This window comes from Mobula birostris, chromosome 7 (assembly GCF_030028105.1).
Source record: "Mobula birostris isolate sMobBir1 chromosome 7, sMobBir1.hap1, whole genome shotgun sequence".
In the NCBI taxonomy this organism is placed as follows: Eukaryota; Metazoa; Chordata; class Chondrichthyes; order Myliobatiformes; family Myliobatidae; genus Mobula; species Mobula birostris.
The window spans coordinates 36,942,832-36,960,398 of NC_092376.1; the positions used below are offsets into that span (position 1 = coordinate 36,942,832).

At 41.1% G+C, this 17,567-nt stretch overlaps 1 protein-coding gene across 5 annotated transcripts in view; it reads left to right on the forward strand.

Annotated features, from left to right (window-relative positions):
* LOC140200702 (probable tRNA methyltransferase 9B) overlaps positions 1-11,462 on the forward strand; it is a 48,294-nt gene extending 36,832 nt beyond the window's left edge. For 2 of the 5 annotated variants that reach the window (XM_072264278.1, XM_072264279.1), the window contains 3 exons: positions 1,295-1,499; positions 2,843-3,016; positions 10,085-11,462. In XM_072264278.1, the coding sequence (XP_072120379.1) occupies positions 1,346-1,499; positions 2,843-3,016; positions 10,085-11,109 (1,353 nt within the window). In that variant the 5' untranslated portion in view covers positions 1,295-1,345 and the 3' untranslated portion in view covers positions 11,110-11,462. Of the gene's footprint in view, positions 1-1,294; positions 1,500-1,580; positions 1,653-2,842; positions 3,017-10,084 lie in introns of those variants that run through there. The other 3 variants (XM_072264281.1, XM_072264280.1, XM_072264282.1) reach the window with 2 other exon arrangements.
* Positions 11,463-17,567: the final 6,105 nt, after the last annotated feature.

Here is a 17,567-nt window from a genome sequence, read left to right on the forward strand (position 1 = left end):
TGCTGCTTGCACGGGACTGTTGACCCAGGGTTTCTGGTTTGGGTAGACCCTGACCGATTTCTGGGGGGGCACAACATCCTCAATGCATTTCTGGATGAAGCTCATGAACCCTTCCATGAACTTGGAGACATCCTGATCATGAAAGTCATTCCAGTTGACATCACCAAAGCAGTCCTGTAGCATGGAGACTGATTAGGCGGACGGTTTTAACTATGGCTGCCTCTTGTTTCAGCTTCTGCCTGTACATTGGCAGAAGCAAGATGGAGGAGTGATCTGAATTCCCAAACAGCGGACGGAGGAGCATTGTGGAGGGGAGACTAGCTGTGGTCGAGTATGCTATCTCCCCGTTGCTCACCTGGATGTGCTGACAAAACTAAGAGAAAGACGTGATACAATGACGCTCTATTAAAGTCACCGGCAGCGATGAAGGCAGCCTCTGGGTGTGCAGTCTCCATGCTGCTATATTTATGGAAAGAGAAAGAGAGATATCTATCAAATAGTTAAATGAATGGTGCAAAAACAGAAATAAAAAGTAGCGAGGTACTGTTCATGGTTTCAATGACCATTCAGAAATCAGATGGCAGGGGGGAAGAAGCTGTTGCTGAATTGCTGAGTGTGTGCCTTCAGGCTTCTGTACCTCCTTCCTGACAGTAATAATGAGATGAGGGCATGTTCAGAGTGGTGGGGTCCTTCATGATGGACACCACCTTTTTGAAGCTGCTTGGAGAAGTCTTGGATACAGCGGAGGCTAGTACCCATGATGGAACTATGGAGCTGACTGATTTCACAGCTCTCTGCAGCTTACTTCCATCCTGTGTAGTAGTGTCCACCCCTCCCCCAACCCACAGTAGACAGTGATGCAGCCAGTCAGAATGCTCTCCATGATACACCTGTAGAAATTTTCTAGTGTCTTATTCATCATACCAAATCTCCTCAAACTCCTAATGAGATATAGCCACTATCTTGCCTTCTTTATAGCTGCATCGATATGTTGGGACCAGGTTAAGCCCTCCGATATTAACACCCAGGAACTTGAAACTTGTGTTTATAACACAGAAAATGCTGGAGGAAATCATCAGGTCAGGCAGCAGCTATAGCAATAACTAAGCAGTTGATGTTTCGGGCCAAAACCCCAGACCCTTCATCAGGTCGAGTAAGACTTCTGAAACCGTTTAGATAACTGTCATGAGAATATGAATAAATAATAAGTATTCTGTAATTTTCTGCACTAGTAGCATTACCAACTGTAATGTTGACTTTATTAAAAGATTTTTTAAAAACATCTTGTCTACAGCTTCTTTGAACTGGAAGATTTGGAGAGTTGCATGACGGAGGACAAAATTTCATGGACAAAGAAGCAAGCCGCTTGGAGAAGGACTATGTTCACAGTGTGTATGAGAAGATTGCCCCACATTTCAATGACACTCGCTACAAGGCCTGGCCCAGAGTACGGCAGTTTCTTCTAGAACAAGAATCTGGCAGCCTTATTGCTGATATTGGTTCGTGAATGTAGTCCATTTCCTGAATTGTTTTAAGCAAAACGTTCTCTTGATTTTATTTTAAATACTGAAGTTTAAATTTTATCCATTTCTAACTTGCAGAATAATTTTTTTTAGAAAAAAGTCGTCTTCATTAACAGTTCACTCCCACAGGTAATTAGAATACAACATGACCATGTAAACATGGCGTAATGATATTGAAGTTAAGTTTTTTTTCTTGCAGAAGTCTTTCAGGTGCTTCCTTTCATGGCCATGTATCCCATGATACACTGTCATACAAAGCAGAAGTTCCTGTTTGATGACAGATCTCTGAAAGTTAATATTTTGCAGTCCAGATGAATGGTCTTGATCAGAAATGTCATCCGTGCATTGCCCTCCACAGATGCTGCCTGATTTTCTGAGTTCCTCCAGCATCTTGCTTGTGTTGTGTTTCTAGTATTTTGGGTACTCAGTGCTCTTAGGTTCAGGTATGAACGAACCTACCTCCTGCTTGTTATCCAGGGATTGAAAATGGAAAATATTCCTGGAGGGATCTGCATTTGTTGAAGGGCACCTGAGAAGCAGGTCCTTTGGGACTGAGGATGTCTTGCTTCCATTTTACCCCTCTCAGTCCTGAGGCGACTTATGAGGCTGATGTGAGAACCACAAGCTCTTCCGTAGATGGAGCAGGATCACGTTGGTGGGTGGATTATGAGGTGGTCCACTCCTCTGAACAATTACACAATGTTTCTATGTGTACTCCATACATGGACATGACGTTTTCAATACAATCCTAAATGCTCCTTCTCTATTTCAAGCAGCCACGGGCCAGGCATTCGCAAGAGGCAGAGGCGGTGTTGGCAGTTTTTCATAGAGGCCTTTTGAGCATATGGTTTTTCTCTGTCTTTCAGGTTCTCTCTCGCTGTGATAGAACAGTTTGTTTCAGGAGTTTGTTGTCAGGCAAGCACCAAGTGTGACCTCCCCAGTGGAATTAGGGTCTGCAAGTAGAGGATTTTGGCTTAGGAGAGCACACTAACAATGGCTTACTTATCTTTCTTGTGATTTTGGAGAACTCTGTGGAGACATCATTAGTGGTATCTCCAATGCTTTGAGATACTTGTTGTAGATAATCCAGGCCTCAAAAGTACAGAGTTGGGCAGGGATCACTGCTGCTCTGTAGACCACGAGTTTTGTGCAGATTGAACATCTTGAGTGACCTTGCCTTCTATTTGGGATTTCTGCATTCTGAGAACTCATCTTCTAAGTATGTTGTAATTTTTTCTAGCCTTGTTTAACTTGTTATAATTAAGGAGTGTGAATTCTGTTTTAAATTTCATTTCTATTACAATTCTTTCTTGAATTAGGATGTGGAAATGGGAAGTACCTTTGTATCAACAATCAAGCCTACAAAGTAGGCTGTGACTATTGCCTGCCTTTGGTAGAATCTGCAAGGGAACAGAGCTATGAAGCCATGGTATGCGACAGCCTGCATCTCCCATATCGCAATCAATGTTTTGATGCCATTCTCTCCATAGCAGGTGAGGAGTTTATTCCCTTGATTCTTCAGCAATGATCAAAATATATTTTATAATGAATCATCAAAATTCATGGGGCTAAAATCAAGGGCATTGCATCCTTTTTGGTGTAAAAATGGATATATTGTATTCAAAAATAGCAAGGAGATAGCCTGTATCGGACCAAACTTATGGGTTTGTGCAATGGGGTCTAAAATTATATTATGCCCCTGAAAAATAAGTTAATGGCTTAAGTCTATAGAAAGTCTTTTTCAAATTTTGTCAGTGATGCCTGTACTGGTAAGAATTCCCCAGCAAGCTTTGCAAAAGTTGCTCTTCTGTAAGTGAGAAAATGTGACTCTTCTGCTGAGCTGGAATAGTGATCTGATTTGGCAAATCATAAACATGAGAGATCCTGCAGATGAAGGACATCCACAAAATGCTGGAGGAACTAAGCAGGTCAGCAGCATCTATGGAAATGAAGAAGTAGTAGACTTCTTATGCCGAGACCCTTCATCAGGACTGCAAAGGAAGAGGGAAGATCCCATAATGGGGGAAGGGGAAGAAGGACAAGCTAGAAGGTGATGTGTGAAGTCAGGTGGGTGGGAAAGGTAAAGGGCTGGAGAAGCAGGAATCTGATAGAAGAGAGTGGACCATAGGAGAACAGGAGGGAGGAAGGGGACCAGGGAGAGGTGAGAGACAAATGAGGAGAAGAGGTAAGAAGCCAATGGGGAAAATAGAAGATGAGGGAAGGGAGAGGGGAAAGGAAAAGAAAGAAACAAAATTACTGGAAGGAGAAATTGATGTTCATGCTATCAGTTTGGAGGATACCTAGACATGGTATGAGATGTTAATCCTACAAACTGAGATCCCTCATCATGGCAAAAGAGGATGCCATGGACTGACAAGTCAGAATGGGAATAGGGATAAGAATAAAGATGTTTGGGCACTGGGAAATTCCCCTTTTGGTGAATGGAGCTGAGGTGCTCGGCAAAGCCATCCCCCAATCTACACTGGGTCTCACTAATCTAGAGGAGGCCACATTGGGAACACCGGATACAATAGATGACCATAGCAGATCAGCAGATGAAGTGTTGCCTCACCTGGAAGGACTGTTTGGGGCCCTGAATGGAGGTGAGGGAGGAGGTGAATAGGCAGGTGCAGTATCTGTGTTGCTTGCAGGGATAATGCCAGGAGGAAGATTAGTGAGGAGGGACGAATGGACAAGGGAAACTTGGAGGAAGCAACCCCTGCAGAAAGCAGAGAGTGGGGGAGCAAGTAAAAGTGTGTTTGGTGGTACGATCCTGTTGAAAGTGGCGTAAGTTATGGGGAATGATGTGTTGGATGCAGAGGCTTATGGGGAGGTGGGTGAAGACAAAAGGAACTCTATCCCTGTTAAGACGGCGGGAAGCTCTGGTGAGCGCAGATGTCAGAAATGGAGGAGATGCGGGTGAGGGCAGCATCAATGGTGGAGATAGGGAAACCCTGTTCTTTGAAGGAGGAGGACATCTCTGATGTCCTGGAATGGAAAGCCTCATCCTGGGAATTAATGTGGCGGAGACAGAGGAATGACAAAAAGGGAATAGCATTTTTACAGAGCATAGGATGGGGATAGCCATGAGAGGTTTATAAAAGATGTTGGCAGACGGTTTATTTCCAGGAATGGAGACAAATTGAGAGAGGAGGGAGGTGTTAGAAAAGGATCAAGTGAACTTAAGGGTGGGGTGGAAGTAGGAGGCAAAGTTGATGAAATTGACAAGCTCAGCATGGGTGCATGAAGCAGCACGAATGTAGTTCAGGAAGAATTGGGGAACATTACCAGTGAAGGTTTGGAATATGGATTGTTCTAAGTAGCCAATGAAAAGGCAGGCATAGCTGGGGTCCATGTGGGTGCCAATGGCTACCCCTTGATTTTTGGAGAAAGTGAGAGAACCAAAGGAGAAATTGTTGAGGGCGAGGACCAGATCTGTCAGATGGAGGAGGATAGTGGTGGGGGGAAACTGGTTGGGTCTTGTGTCAAGAAAGAAGGGGGGAGCCATTAAGTCATTCTTGATTGGGGGGGGCGGGTGGAAGTATATAGGGACAAATGAAAATAAAGCAGTCAGGGAATTAAAAATTGTTGAGGTCAAGGGCATGTGAAGGGTCGCGGATGTAGGTGGGAAGGGACTGAATCAAGAGGGTTGATGTATACAGATATGAGTTCAGTGGGGCAGGAGAAGGCAGAGACAGTGGGCCTACCCTGTCAGTCAGCTCTGTGAATCTTGGGTAGGAGGAAGAAACAAGCAGTACAGGGTTAAGGAAACCTTGAGTTTGGTGGCAGTGGATGGGTGTTAATGAGGTTAGTGATGGTGCAAGAGACAGTGACTTGATGGTCCTCTTCAAGGAGTATGTATGAGGAGGTATCTTAAAGTTGCTGTCTGGCCTCCGCAAGGTAGAGGTCAGTCCGCCACACTACAACAGCACCTGCTGTGTTTGGGGTCCGATGGTGAGGTTGTAATTGGTGCAGAAGAATTGGAAGTTGGTTCGAAGAGGACAGGGGAGTGCTGAAGTCAAGCTGGTTGAAATCTCATTGACAATTCAAAAAGAAAAGATCTAGAGCAGGCAGAAAACCAAAGTGTGGTGTCCAAGAAGAGTTGGAGATGGCAGAAGGGGTCATCAGTGCTGGATGGGGAATTCTTACCAAAGAAGTGGGTTCGGAAACGGTGAGGGAAAAAGATCTTGGCAATTTGGCGGGCACAGAACTCACTGAAGTGCGGGCGAAGGGGGAAAAGAATATGATCTTTGCTGAGGATAGAATGTTCCAGCTCAGAGAAGGGAAGGTTGGAGGGAATGGTGAAGACACAGCAGAGGTTAGAGCTGGGATTGAAGAGGGGGGAAGAGTTGGTGATGTCGGAGGAGAGGGAAGGGTTGGGGTGTTCAGGGAAGGTATGCTGGGAGGAAGATGGAGGCTGTAAGGACCCAAGAGGTGACGGGAGAGCCTGAGAGACCCTGAGTTTGGAGAGTGGTGGTGGGGAGGGGGAGCCCGGGGGCCCAGCGGCAGCAAAGAAGGTCTCAGCGTGGATGTGGTGGTGGCTGAGGTCCGGGCAGGAGCCAGAGCTAGAGGCCACATAACTCGTGGTGTGATGGTGCCTGGAGTTGTTGAAACCAGTGGTTTCAGACCGTGGTGGTAACCGCGGTCTGGAGCCGCCTGGGGTTGTTGGTGCCAGAGTTGAAGACGGTAGTATTCGTGGTCTGAAGGTATCCAGGGCTGTCAGAACCAGTATTGGAGATGGCAGAATCCAGGTCTGGAGGTGTCCGAATGAACTGAGGTCCAAGTGGGAGGTGCTGCAGAGCTGGCATTTGACAGATGCCATCTTATTCTATCCACTTCTACTGATTGACCAGGTGTAATATGATTAAAGCATTAACTTAGAATCACATTTGAAAGCAAGCACTTCAGTCTTTCAAATTAATATATATTTCAGACTTCTAAATTAAAAGTTAGCTGAAGTATTCTTAATGCTTTCCTAATTTTGGACATCATTCTGTTTCTCTTTCAGTCTAAAATGAGTAAACTACAGAACCGCTGAAAGAGCAGCTTACCTTTAAAGTACTTGGATTAAACCATAGCTTTGATTTTAGGATAGCAGTTTGCAGTAAGTTACAGCCATAAAAGAACAGTGTTCAGCTACTGTGGAACCAAGGTTACTGTAGATAAGAGAGCATATCTATCAGTCGTGTGAAATCTGAAGTCATCACATTTTCAAGTGTTGAAATTGTGACTCCATTTGGGATCGTTATCAGTGAGTTTCTGGTGGGCACCAGCAGAACATGAGAACAGGAGTGGATTGTTCAACCCAACCCCTTGTGCATTCCATCTGCTATTATCTATTAGATCTCAAGGGATTGTTTAATAGAAAATAAAAGATAATTTCACAGTTAATATTTAAAAGTTTATTTTGGAATTTTTTCTTGACCATACTTGGCTGATATTTATCAGCCAGACATTAACAATTTCCAATGCTTTGTCCTCCCCGACCAAGGTTTATTGCTATGGCTGGAAGTGAGGCACGGGGTGGGGGGAATCTCCAAGCCAGGTACCTGGTTGTGTCTGCACAATATCTCAGCAAAGGTGAAAGCTGGCAGATGCAGACATAAAACTGGGATGGATTGCTGTCCTTAATATTTCAAGTTTGTACCTCCTTGGTGTTGAGAATAGCTGAAAATACAACTCTTGATCGTGGAAGATCAAAATAATTGCGGATAATGGAAAGCAGTTTCTGTAGTATGAAGGTAAAATAATGGTGTGCTTGACATCTGAAATCTTAAGAAAGAATATTGGACTTACTAGCCAAGCTGGTTAAATATTTCCAACATTTCTAGTCTAGCAAACTATAACAGGCTGTACCACCTGGATCTAATGGTTGCAAACTGTGGATATGATGTCAGCTGCCAGCAGTCACCAGTCAGAGCAGTACTGAGCCCCACATGTCAGTGCCAATAAAGTTCAAAGTGAACTTATTATCAAAGTACAGAGGGTGTACTCTGTACTTGTGGAAAGGATGCTTCCTGTGGTTGGAAGAGTGTAAGACCAGAGGAGACAGCCTCAGAATAGAGAGGCATCCTTTTAGAATGGAGATGAGGAATTTCCTTAGCCAGAGAGTGGTGAATCTGTGAAATTTGTTGCCACAGGCAGCTATGGAGGCCACATCACTGGGTATATTTAAGGCAGAGTTTCATAGACTCTTGATTAGTTAGGGCATGAAGGCAAATGGGGAGAATGCAGAAGATTGGGGCTGAGAAGGAAAATGGATCAGCCATGATGAAATGGTGGAGCAGACTCGATGGGCCAAATGGTCTAATTTTGCTCTTAGATCTTATGGTCATATCTACAAAGTTTGTATATACTACCCTGAGATACATTTTCTCATGGTCACTCACAGTAAATATAAAGAAACAGAATAGAATCAATGAAATACATGCACAATAAAGATGGACAAGCAACTGATGTGCAAAAGACAACAAAAAGATAAAAAGCAAAATAATAATGAACACGTAAGCAATAAATATTGAACATGAGGTTAATCCTTGAAGTGAGTCCACAGGTTGAGGGATCAGTGTTGCGGTGTGTGAAGCTGAGTGAAGTTAACCCCGCTGGTTTCAAAGCCTGTTGGTTGATGGGTAATAACTGTTTCTGAAGATTGCATCGTGGGACCGACCTGAGGCTCCTGTACCAACAATCACCTAGCCTGCCCAATACCTCCTGTCTTCAGCAGCCTCTCTGAGCTGTGGGGTGATTCAAAGTCAGGATGGTGCCTGTAGAGGACTGGATTTTGAACAGGATCCCAGACAGAGCAGTGTGCAGCGTCCAAGTGTACTACAAATCCAGTGATTATCTGTTAACTGAGCGTCTGTGAGTGTTCAGAGGACGAGGAATGTTGCAGTAATTTGAGTACAATGTATTTAGCATTTCAAATGTTCATGTGAATCCTAGTTACATTTTAAATATTTTTCTGATATCCCAATTTAACCCTTTGTGTCACTTCAATTACCTTTCTGCTTCTGCCTTGCTTTTCTATTCATGGTCATATTTTCACTCTTGGCTCCTCACACTTTACAAATCTTCCTGTAATTTTTCACATACTTTCTCACGATTTCTCAAGTTTTTGTATGGTTTTGGCATATTCTCTATTAGCTTTTGATGCATCAAAGGGAGGGTGATGAATCAGCAAACAGGAAGGAGGTTGAAAACTTGGCTATTGGTGTAATAACAACAACCTCTCACTCAGTGTCGATAAGACCAAGGAACCGATTGTAGACTTCAGAAGAGGGAAACCAGAGGTCCATGAGCCAGTAATCATCAGAGGATCAGAGGTGAAGAGTGTCAATAACTTTAAATTCCTGGGTGTCACTATCTCAGAGGACCTGTCCTGGACCCATCATATAAATATTATTGCTAAGAAAGCACGACAGCGCCTCTACTTCCTCAGGAATCTGCAGGGGTTCAGCATGTCATTGAAAATCTTGGAAAACCTCTATAGGTGTGTGGTGGAAAGTGTGCTGACTGGCTTCATTACAGCCTGGTATGGAAACACCAATGTCTTTGAGTGGAAAATCCTACAGAAGGTTTTGGATTTGGCCCAATACATCACAGGTAAAACCCTCCCAATTATTCAGCACATCTACATGAAATGCTGCCGTATCCATCAACAAAGAGCCTCACCACCCAGGCTATGCTCACTGTTGCCATCAAGTAGAAAGTACAGGTGCCTCAGGACTCACAACAAGGTCAAGAAAAGTTACTACCCCTCAACCATCAGGCTCTTGAACAAAAGGGGATAGCTACACTCATTTAAGAACTCTGTTATATTGTTATTTCATGCTGGTTATTTATTGCTATTTGTATCTGGATTTGCAGTTTGTTTACAGTTAAGTTCCTGATGTTTACAGTTTAGTTATTGTTCTATAGATTTGCTAAGTATGCCCACAGAAAAAGAATCTCAGGGTTGTATGTGGTAACATGTATGTATCCTGATAAATTTTACTTTGAAGGAAATGGCAGGACCTGCAGCTAATTGAGAGGAAATGGGTATATGGGAATTGGGTGCTGGGAGTGGAAGAAATTTAAAAAGTTACTATATATATTCAGAACTAATGAGGACATTGACAGGTAAAGCTGTGTGCATTAAAAATCACAAATACAGGCAAGAGAGTAGGTTGGAAGAAGAGAACAAATCGAGGTTTCAGATGAAGAGGTAAACAGCAATGAAGAGAGAATTTATGAAAAGTATGTCTGAACAATGTATATATTTAAACAATACATGCACATTATTCTTGTAGCTTATGTAATTGTAGGGTTTGCTTGCCATCAGATTATCCACTCAGGATGCATTGAGGGAATAAATTTGTTATGGTAAGATATCAATTGCTAATTCATTACTGATGGTAGGAAAATATATTCGTGCTAAGTAGCAAAAATCATAAAAGCTAGTTTAAGCCAAATGGCCAGCAGATTTTATGTTGGAGCCAATATTTGCCTACCTACATGAGAATGTGTGCACTTGTCTATTACAGTACTGCTGTAAGTGTTTATAATAATCTTTTTTGGCTTAGTGATACACCATTTTTCGACAAAAGAACGCCGTATTCAAGCAATAAAGGAAATGGCAAGGATTCTGAGAGTGAGAGGAAAGATGATGATTTATGTATGGGCAATGGAGCAAAAGAGGCGGAAGTTTGAAAAGCAAGATATTTTTATTCCATTGAACCCTGCACCTCCACCTGCACAGTCTTCAAAGAACAAAGTAATGAATGAAGATAAATCTTTCCAGCATAATAATAATGTTATTCATAAAGACAAACCATTTATTTGTAACCGTGAAGACAACATCTATGAAAAACATGTGAAGACAAGTCAGAATTCCATTTTGGGAAGAGAGAATATATTGCTGGTTGAAAAATGTTTTAAATTATGGTTGTTTTCTCAGTCACTGAATTCTGTGCTAAAATTTAGTAGCAATAATAGAACAAAGACTCCCAATGAACTATGGCTGTATCAAGATTATTCTACGACATTTAAAACAAATAATGTGATAAAATCATTTGACCACCTGACCAGTTTTGTTTCTGATGAGTTCTCTTATGGACAGAGTTGTGAAGATGTTCTGTCTGAATCCCAACCTTCTAGCTTTCTTAATGGTTCAGAGTCTGTTGCACAATTTTTTGAATATCCATGTGCAGGATCGTCTGGAATCCCAGATTCTTCTGGCTTATTATCTAGCTGCATTGCAGTTTCTTCACCAGATCTTGGTTCACAGCTTCTGTTCCAAAGTAAGCTCCACAGTTGCCCGAAGAAAAATAAATCAGCTAGCTGCTCTACTCATGAGAAAAACAGACATATTTTGGGTCCACCAATGCCGAGAAGTTTAATCACTGAATCCAAGAACTGGCCTTTGGAGGCACAAGTATTATCAAAGGACAAGGATCAGATTAATTTCAATAGTGCCTGTCTCAGATACTATCATGTTTTTAAAGAAGGGGAGCTTATTGAGCTCATAGAAAAGTACACTGAAGATTTAAAGATAATTGAGACATATTATGATCATGCCAACTGGTGTGTAATTGCAGAAAAAGTATGAGTTTGCCTTCTCTAAATTAAACGATAGCCATATCCGTGTCAGAGAAAAGCAATAAACTTGATATCAGTTATCACTACTGTTTAAATATTTATACACATTATTTTCATTTGGGTTGATTTAATTTGTGTATTACTTTAATATTGAAGTTAGTGTTAACATAGTACTTGAACAAAGTGCACTGCCAAATGTTAGTATAGTAATGGTTGTACTTTAATTCAGTACTTCCATGTGCTTGGATTACTAACATGCCAGGAATTAACAAAAACATTAACTTATTGTACATTATAATAAAGTATTCTATTAAGTACAATGCTGCTTTGTTTGTGTAGTGGGGGTGGGGGGGGGTGTGGTTAACATGATTAAAATCTGTTTGGCTGAAATGTTTAAAATTACTGCCCAGGCCAGTAACCCTTCTCCAATGTCACCATGCTTCAAGTTCTGATTAGCTAATGCCTGAAGTGCAAGCACCTCAGCAACCACCTCCACGCAACCCCCCCCCCCGCCAGCTTTAGTGCCTATACGTTTACGATAGCATGGCCAGATCAGAAATAAAATCAGATTTAACATCACTGGCAAATGTCGTGAAATGTGTTGTTTTGTGTGGCAGCAGTACATTGCAACATAAAAGTACTATATTAAGTTGCAATAAGAGTGCGTGTACCCACTCAGGTGGAGGCACTGGACCCCTTTGATCTACACTAATTTTGACAAATGCATCATAGATACATGATGGCTTAGTATGACAACTGTTCTTAATGAGACTGTAAAAGATTGCTGAGGACACAGTTGAGCACATCACAGAACCCCCCCCCCCCCCAAAGTGACTGTCTCTTCCCCTCTCCTGTTGGGTGGAAGATACAAGCCTTGAAAGCATGTACCACCAGGCTCAAGGATAGCTTCTATCCCACTCTTGGAAGTCCATTGAACTGTCCTCTAGTAGGAAAAGATGGATTTTTCATCTCAATCTACCTCATTGCACTTTATTTTCTGCCTGTACTGCATCTTCACTGTAACACTTTATTCCCTTGCACGGAGGTAGAACAAGATGAAAACTAACAGAATGCAGAATAAAGTTTTTCATTGAACCTCAGAATATAGAGCATAAGACCATTGGACGTAGGAGCAGAACTGGGCCATTTGGCCCAAGTCTACTCTGCTAATTAATCAAGGCTGATCCATTTTTCCCCCTCCTTAGCCCCACTCCCCAACCTTCTCCCTTTAACCTTTAATGCCATGTCCAAATCGAGAATCTATCAAGCTCTGCCTTAAATACACCTACCCTGCGCAGCTACCTGTGGTCACAAATTCACCACCCTCTGGCTAAAGAAATTTCTTCACATCTGTTTTAAATGGATGCCTCTCTATCCTAACGCAGAGCCCTCTCGTCCTAGACTCCTTTCCACATATGCTCTGTCTAGGCTTTTCAATATTCGCAAGGTTTCAATGAGATTCCACCACCCCGCCCCCCATCCACCCAGAGCTATCAAATGATCCTCGCATAACCCTTTCATTCCCAGAATCATCCTTGTGAACCTCCTCTGAACCTTCTCCAATGCCAGTACATCTTAGTTGAGGAGCCCAAAATTGTTCACAATACTCAAGGTGAGTCCTCACCAGTGCCTTATAAAACATGTGACAATAATAAACCAATTTACCAATTATTTCTCTCAGGTTTGATAATTGGCTTATTTAATCAAACTAATCAAGTTATTTGATCAGTGTGGTTGCTTTTCTTTATATTTATATTAAAGAGATTTTATGCAATGACAGTCACAAATGCTGCTACTTGGAAAATGATCTTTCTCAAATCAATTAATGGTCATAAATTTAAAATTATGAGAGATGGGATAGTCAATCATTTTATGTGGAAGGGGTATCAAAATCAATAAAGGTTTAAGGTCAAAGGAAGGAGTTTTAAAGGGTATCTGAGAGGAATGTTCTTTATACAGTGGTTAATATCTGGAGTTTGCTGCCAAAGTGGATGGTGGAATCTGATACAATTGCTACTTTCAAGTGATCTTAGACAGTTATTTAAATAGACAAGGATTAGAAGGTACAGACCTAATGCAGGCCAATGGGATTGGTGTAGGTTGGCAAAATGATCAGCATTGACGTGGTTGGCTGGAAGGTATATTTCAGTGCCATGCAACTCTGTGATGCTATGACTTGCCGTAACCTTTGCAACAAATAACAACACTTGAACTAAGCCCTATCTGATAGTCCTTTGTTATTTAAGTTGTTAAATCATAGCAAGGTATTGGTCAAGTAATGCAGATTATGCAGTTAGCAGTAAAAATAACTCTGGCATTGATGTTGAAGAAAATTGCCCACAAAAACTCAAAACTTTTTCTGGTATGTTTTGCCCTTGTTTTCTCAATTGTTTTTTGTCATGCAGCAATTAAGTCACCATGTAGATTGTATGTCCAAATATTTTCAATAATTCTCTCATATGATAAACCAGGAAGCAGTGGTGCAATTTTTAACCTTCAATTTGCTTAACAGTGCATAAGAAAAATATTTGAACAAGCAACAGGTTAAAAAATATTAGCATTAGTTCTTTTCATTGAATTTGAAACGTGTGTCAAATTTGCTATATTTTTCAGGTACAGAGGCTCATCTGCAAGGATATATGTCCTTTAGTTTGTAGATATACAATGTTCTTATTAGATTAGAATTTCTACAGATTACATAACTGAAGACTGCAAAACTGTGCCTTCTATAGAATAGGGAAATATTGAATACAATTTTTGGATTTCCATGTTAATCTTGCACTTGAAGTTGCTCTCAATTTCATCATGACAATATGGTAAACTCTTATTATTTTACTATCTCCAGGTCTGGCAAACAATTTTTGATTGCATTACTATACAATAGCGATCTTCTTCAGTGGTCTTGTTAAGCATTTGAGCTATTAGTAATTTAAAGGCAATGCTACTTAAGAAGCTGAAAAGCAGGACCTCAAGGGAAGTAATTTGTGGATTGCTACCTGTGCCAATGAGGGTAAGAATAGCATGATTTGGCATTTGAATGTGTGGCTGACGAATTGGTGCAGGAACAAGGTTTCAGATTTTTAGATCATTGGAATCTCTTCTGGGGAAATTAAGAACTGTACAAACAGGATAGGTTATACCTGAACTCAAAGGGGGCCGATATCCTTGTGGGCTTATTTGCTAGAACTGTTGGGGAGGGTTTAAACTAGTTTTGCAGGAGGGTGGGAACCAGAGGATGGGGTAGTTGGTATAAAGTGATTGTGAAGAAGGATAGACAGCATAATTGCAGTTAGATGGATGGGTTGAAATGGACCTATTTTACTGAGAAATATCAGGAACAAGGGTGATGAATTTAGAGGATGACTCAAGAACTGGAACCACAATGTTGTGGCCATTGCAGAGATTTGATGTCACAAGGGCAGGAATGGCTGCTGAATATCTCAGTGTTTAGATGTTTCAAAAGGGAAGGGAGGGAGGTAAAAGAAGTGGAGGAGTGGTATCACTAATCAGGGTTAATATCACAGCTAGAGAAGGGAAGGCATCATAGAGGGATCGTCTACTGAGTGAGTGTGGGAGGAAGTCAGTAACAGGAAGGGAACAATCACTATTGGGATTATACTGTAGGCCCCCAATAAAAGACACTGAAGAGCAGATCATGAGGCAGATTTTGGAAAGGTGCTAAAATAACAAAGATGCTATCATGGGTGACTTCAACTTCCCTGATATTGTTTTGTACCTCCTTACTGTAAAAGGTGTGTCCAGGAAGAAATCCTGTTGCAATATGTTGACAGCTGACTAGAAGAGAGGCTATATTGGATCTAGTACTCGGCAATAAACCTGGTCAGGTGACATAACTCGGTGGATGAGAATTTCAGAGACAGTGACCATAACTCCCTGACCGTCATCATTTTCTTGGACAGGGATAGGAGCAGATGGTATGGTAAGGTATTTAATTGAGGGAGAATTATGATACTATTAGGCAAGAACTTGGGAGTATAAATTGACAACAGATTTACTCAGGGAAATGCACAATGGAAATATAACTATATCCACTACTAAGCTAACAAACCAAGAAAACTCATTAATTTTTAAAAATTTACTTATTTTTAAACATTGAAGTCATTTTATTGTTAATGTCACTAAGACTCAGAAGCAATCCACAGCAATATACATTTTAAACAGCAACAGAGCCAGGGACATTTGCTTAGACGTGAAAGATTTTACATCAAGTTTATGGATCACCTCCTTTCTCCCAACATGATGGCAACACAATATACCTGTACTCAATATATTCATTATTTACTTGTAAGGTGAGTGATCTGCTATTCACAAAATGAGAGTTCCATAAGCAGGTGGCTGGTGTCTAATATTAAATCTACACTTCATATGGTTAATTTCAGTTTATAAGATTGAGAGTTTATTATTGTTTTCAGTAATGCATTCTTACGTTATCTGCCCACCTGATAGGTTGAAAGGTAGTTTAACTGCAATGGAATATCATTAATGTTATGTGATTAATATCAGTACAGCATGCCTATTGGACAACCTATTTTAGGTTGGTAGAGCTTTAGTACATGAACTAAGTGAACAGCAAAATTAATGGAGGTGTGAACTTAAATATCCTTTGTGTAAGGCACACCCACACCACCTAGCCCAATTAATGTTTTTGGGTTATTCTTCCTCATTACTGCTGACGGCACTCCACCATTAGTGAGTATTGGAAAGCAGTCCTGAGGAACTGATATAATGCTTTTGTTACTTTGTTTGATAGGAGTTGGAAGAAATCCTGCTAATATTCTAATATTGGCAAAGTGGGTGTTACCTTGAGGAGTTCCATGTCTCATCATATGCTCCAAATTCAATATCATAACCATGTCCCTAAATACTTAATTTCTCTCTCTCAACTGTAAATCCAAGGCCTCCAAGCCGATCTGTCCATTTACACATATTTTCTCGTGCCCAGAAGAATATTTGGAAAAGACATTAAGATCTTGAGCTCAACACTACGGTGTCCTTAGCCCTTGATTCACTTTAAGTCTACAACAAAATCAACACTCAGTGGCCAATTTATTAGGTACACCTGATTTTTAATGCAAATATCCAATTGTGGCAGCAACTCAAATGTATAAAAACAGAATATGGTCAAGAGTAAACATGAGGAATTCTGCAGATGCTGGAAATTCAAGCAACACACACACATCAAAGTTGCTGGTGAACGCAGCAGGCCAGGCAGCAACTTTGATGAATATGGTCAAGAGGTTCATTTGTTGTTTGGACCAAACATCAGAATGAGGAAGAAATGTGATCTCCATGACTTTGACCTTGGAATGATTGTTGTTGCCAGATCTTCTGGGATTTAAACACACTATAGTCTCTCGATTTCATAAGAGAATGGTGCAACAAACAAAAAAAAGACATCCAGTCAGCAACAGTTCTAGGGGTGAGAATGCCTTGTAATGAGGGAGGTCGGAGAAGAATGGCCAGACTGGTTCAAGCTGATAGGAAGGTGACAGTAATTCAAATAACTATGTGTTAGAACAGTGGTGTGTAGAAGAGCATCACTGAACTCTCAAAACTTTGAACCTTGAAATGGATGGGCTACAGCAGCAGGAGACCACACCGGGTTCCAGTATTGTACCTAATAAAGCGGGCACTGCGTATATCTCTTCCCTAAATAATTAGAGCCTTCCAGGGTAGAGAGTTCTAAAGACTCAATCCTGTGGGAGAATTTTGCCTTTGTAATTACTGTGCCACCTTTTATTCTAAGGTATTTCCTCCAGCGCTAGATTCTGCCATTACAGTAAACTTCTCTGCTAAGTCCCTTCAGGTTCTATGTTTCAATAAGATCACCTCTCATTTCTCTAAACTCCAGCGTACCTGCTCAATCTGCTTAATATTCCCTCAACAGATTCCATTCAAACCTTGTGTCAATCAAGTTAACTTTCTCCAGTACTGCCTCCAACGCAAGTACATCCTTCAGCGTGTTTTTATCTCCAGACTATTTCTGGGTCCTGTATTCCTCAAGTCTCTCTGTCTATTGACTTGTCCATCATTCATAAATTTAGTCAGCACCAGGCAACCTTGGCTTTGTTCTCTCTCGCACAGGAGTATGATAGTTTCTCTCTTTTCTTTTGTGGAATTGATAGTGTTAAAAATTACAATATACAAATTAAATATATCAATAAAAATGAGACATAGACAAAGACCTCACAGAAATGAGAGGAAATGAATGAAGGAATCTGTGACAAACAATAACTAGGGGGAGAAATCACAAGATTTTTTCCCCCATTGGAACGAAGCCCTACAGGACATTACAGATTCTGAATATTCCTGGCTACCTGAGGGAAGTTTTTTTCTGCCTGTTCTGTTACTGCTATCAGATTCCCTTGCATCCTCCTCTGTTCCAAGTAGAATAACCATGATCCTTCACATTATCCTTATAACTGAAGTCCCTCATCTCTGGAATAA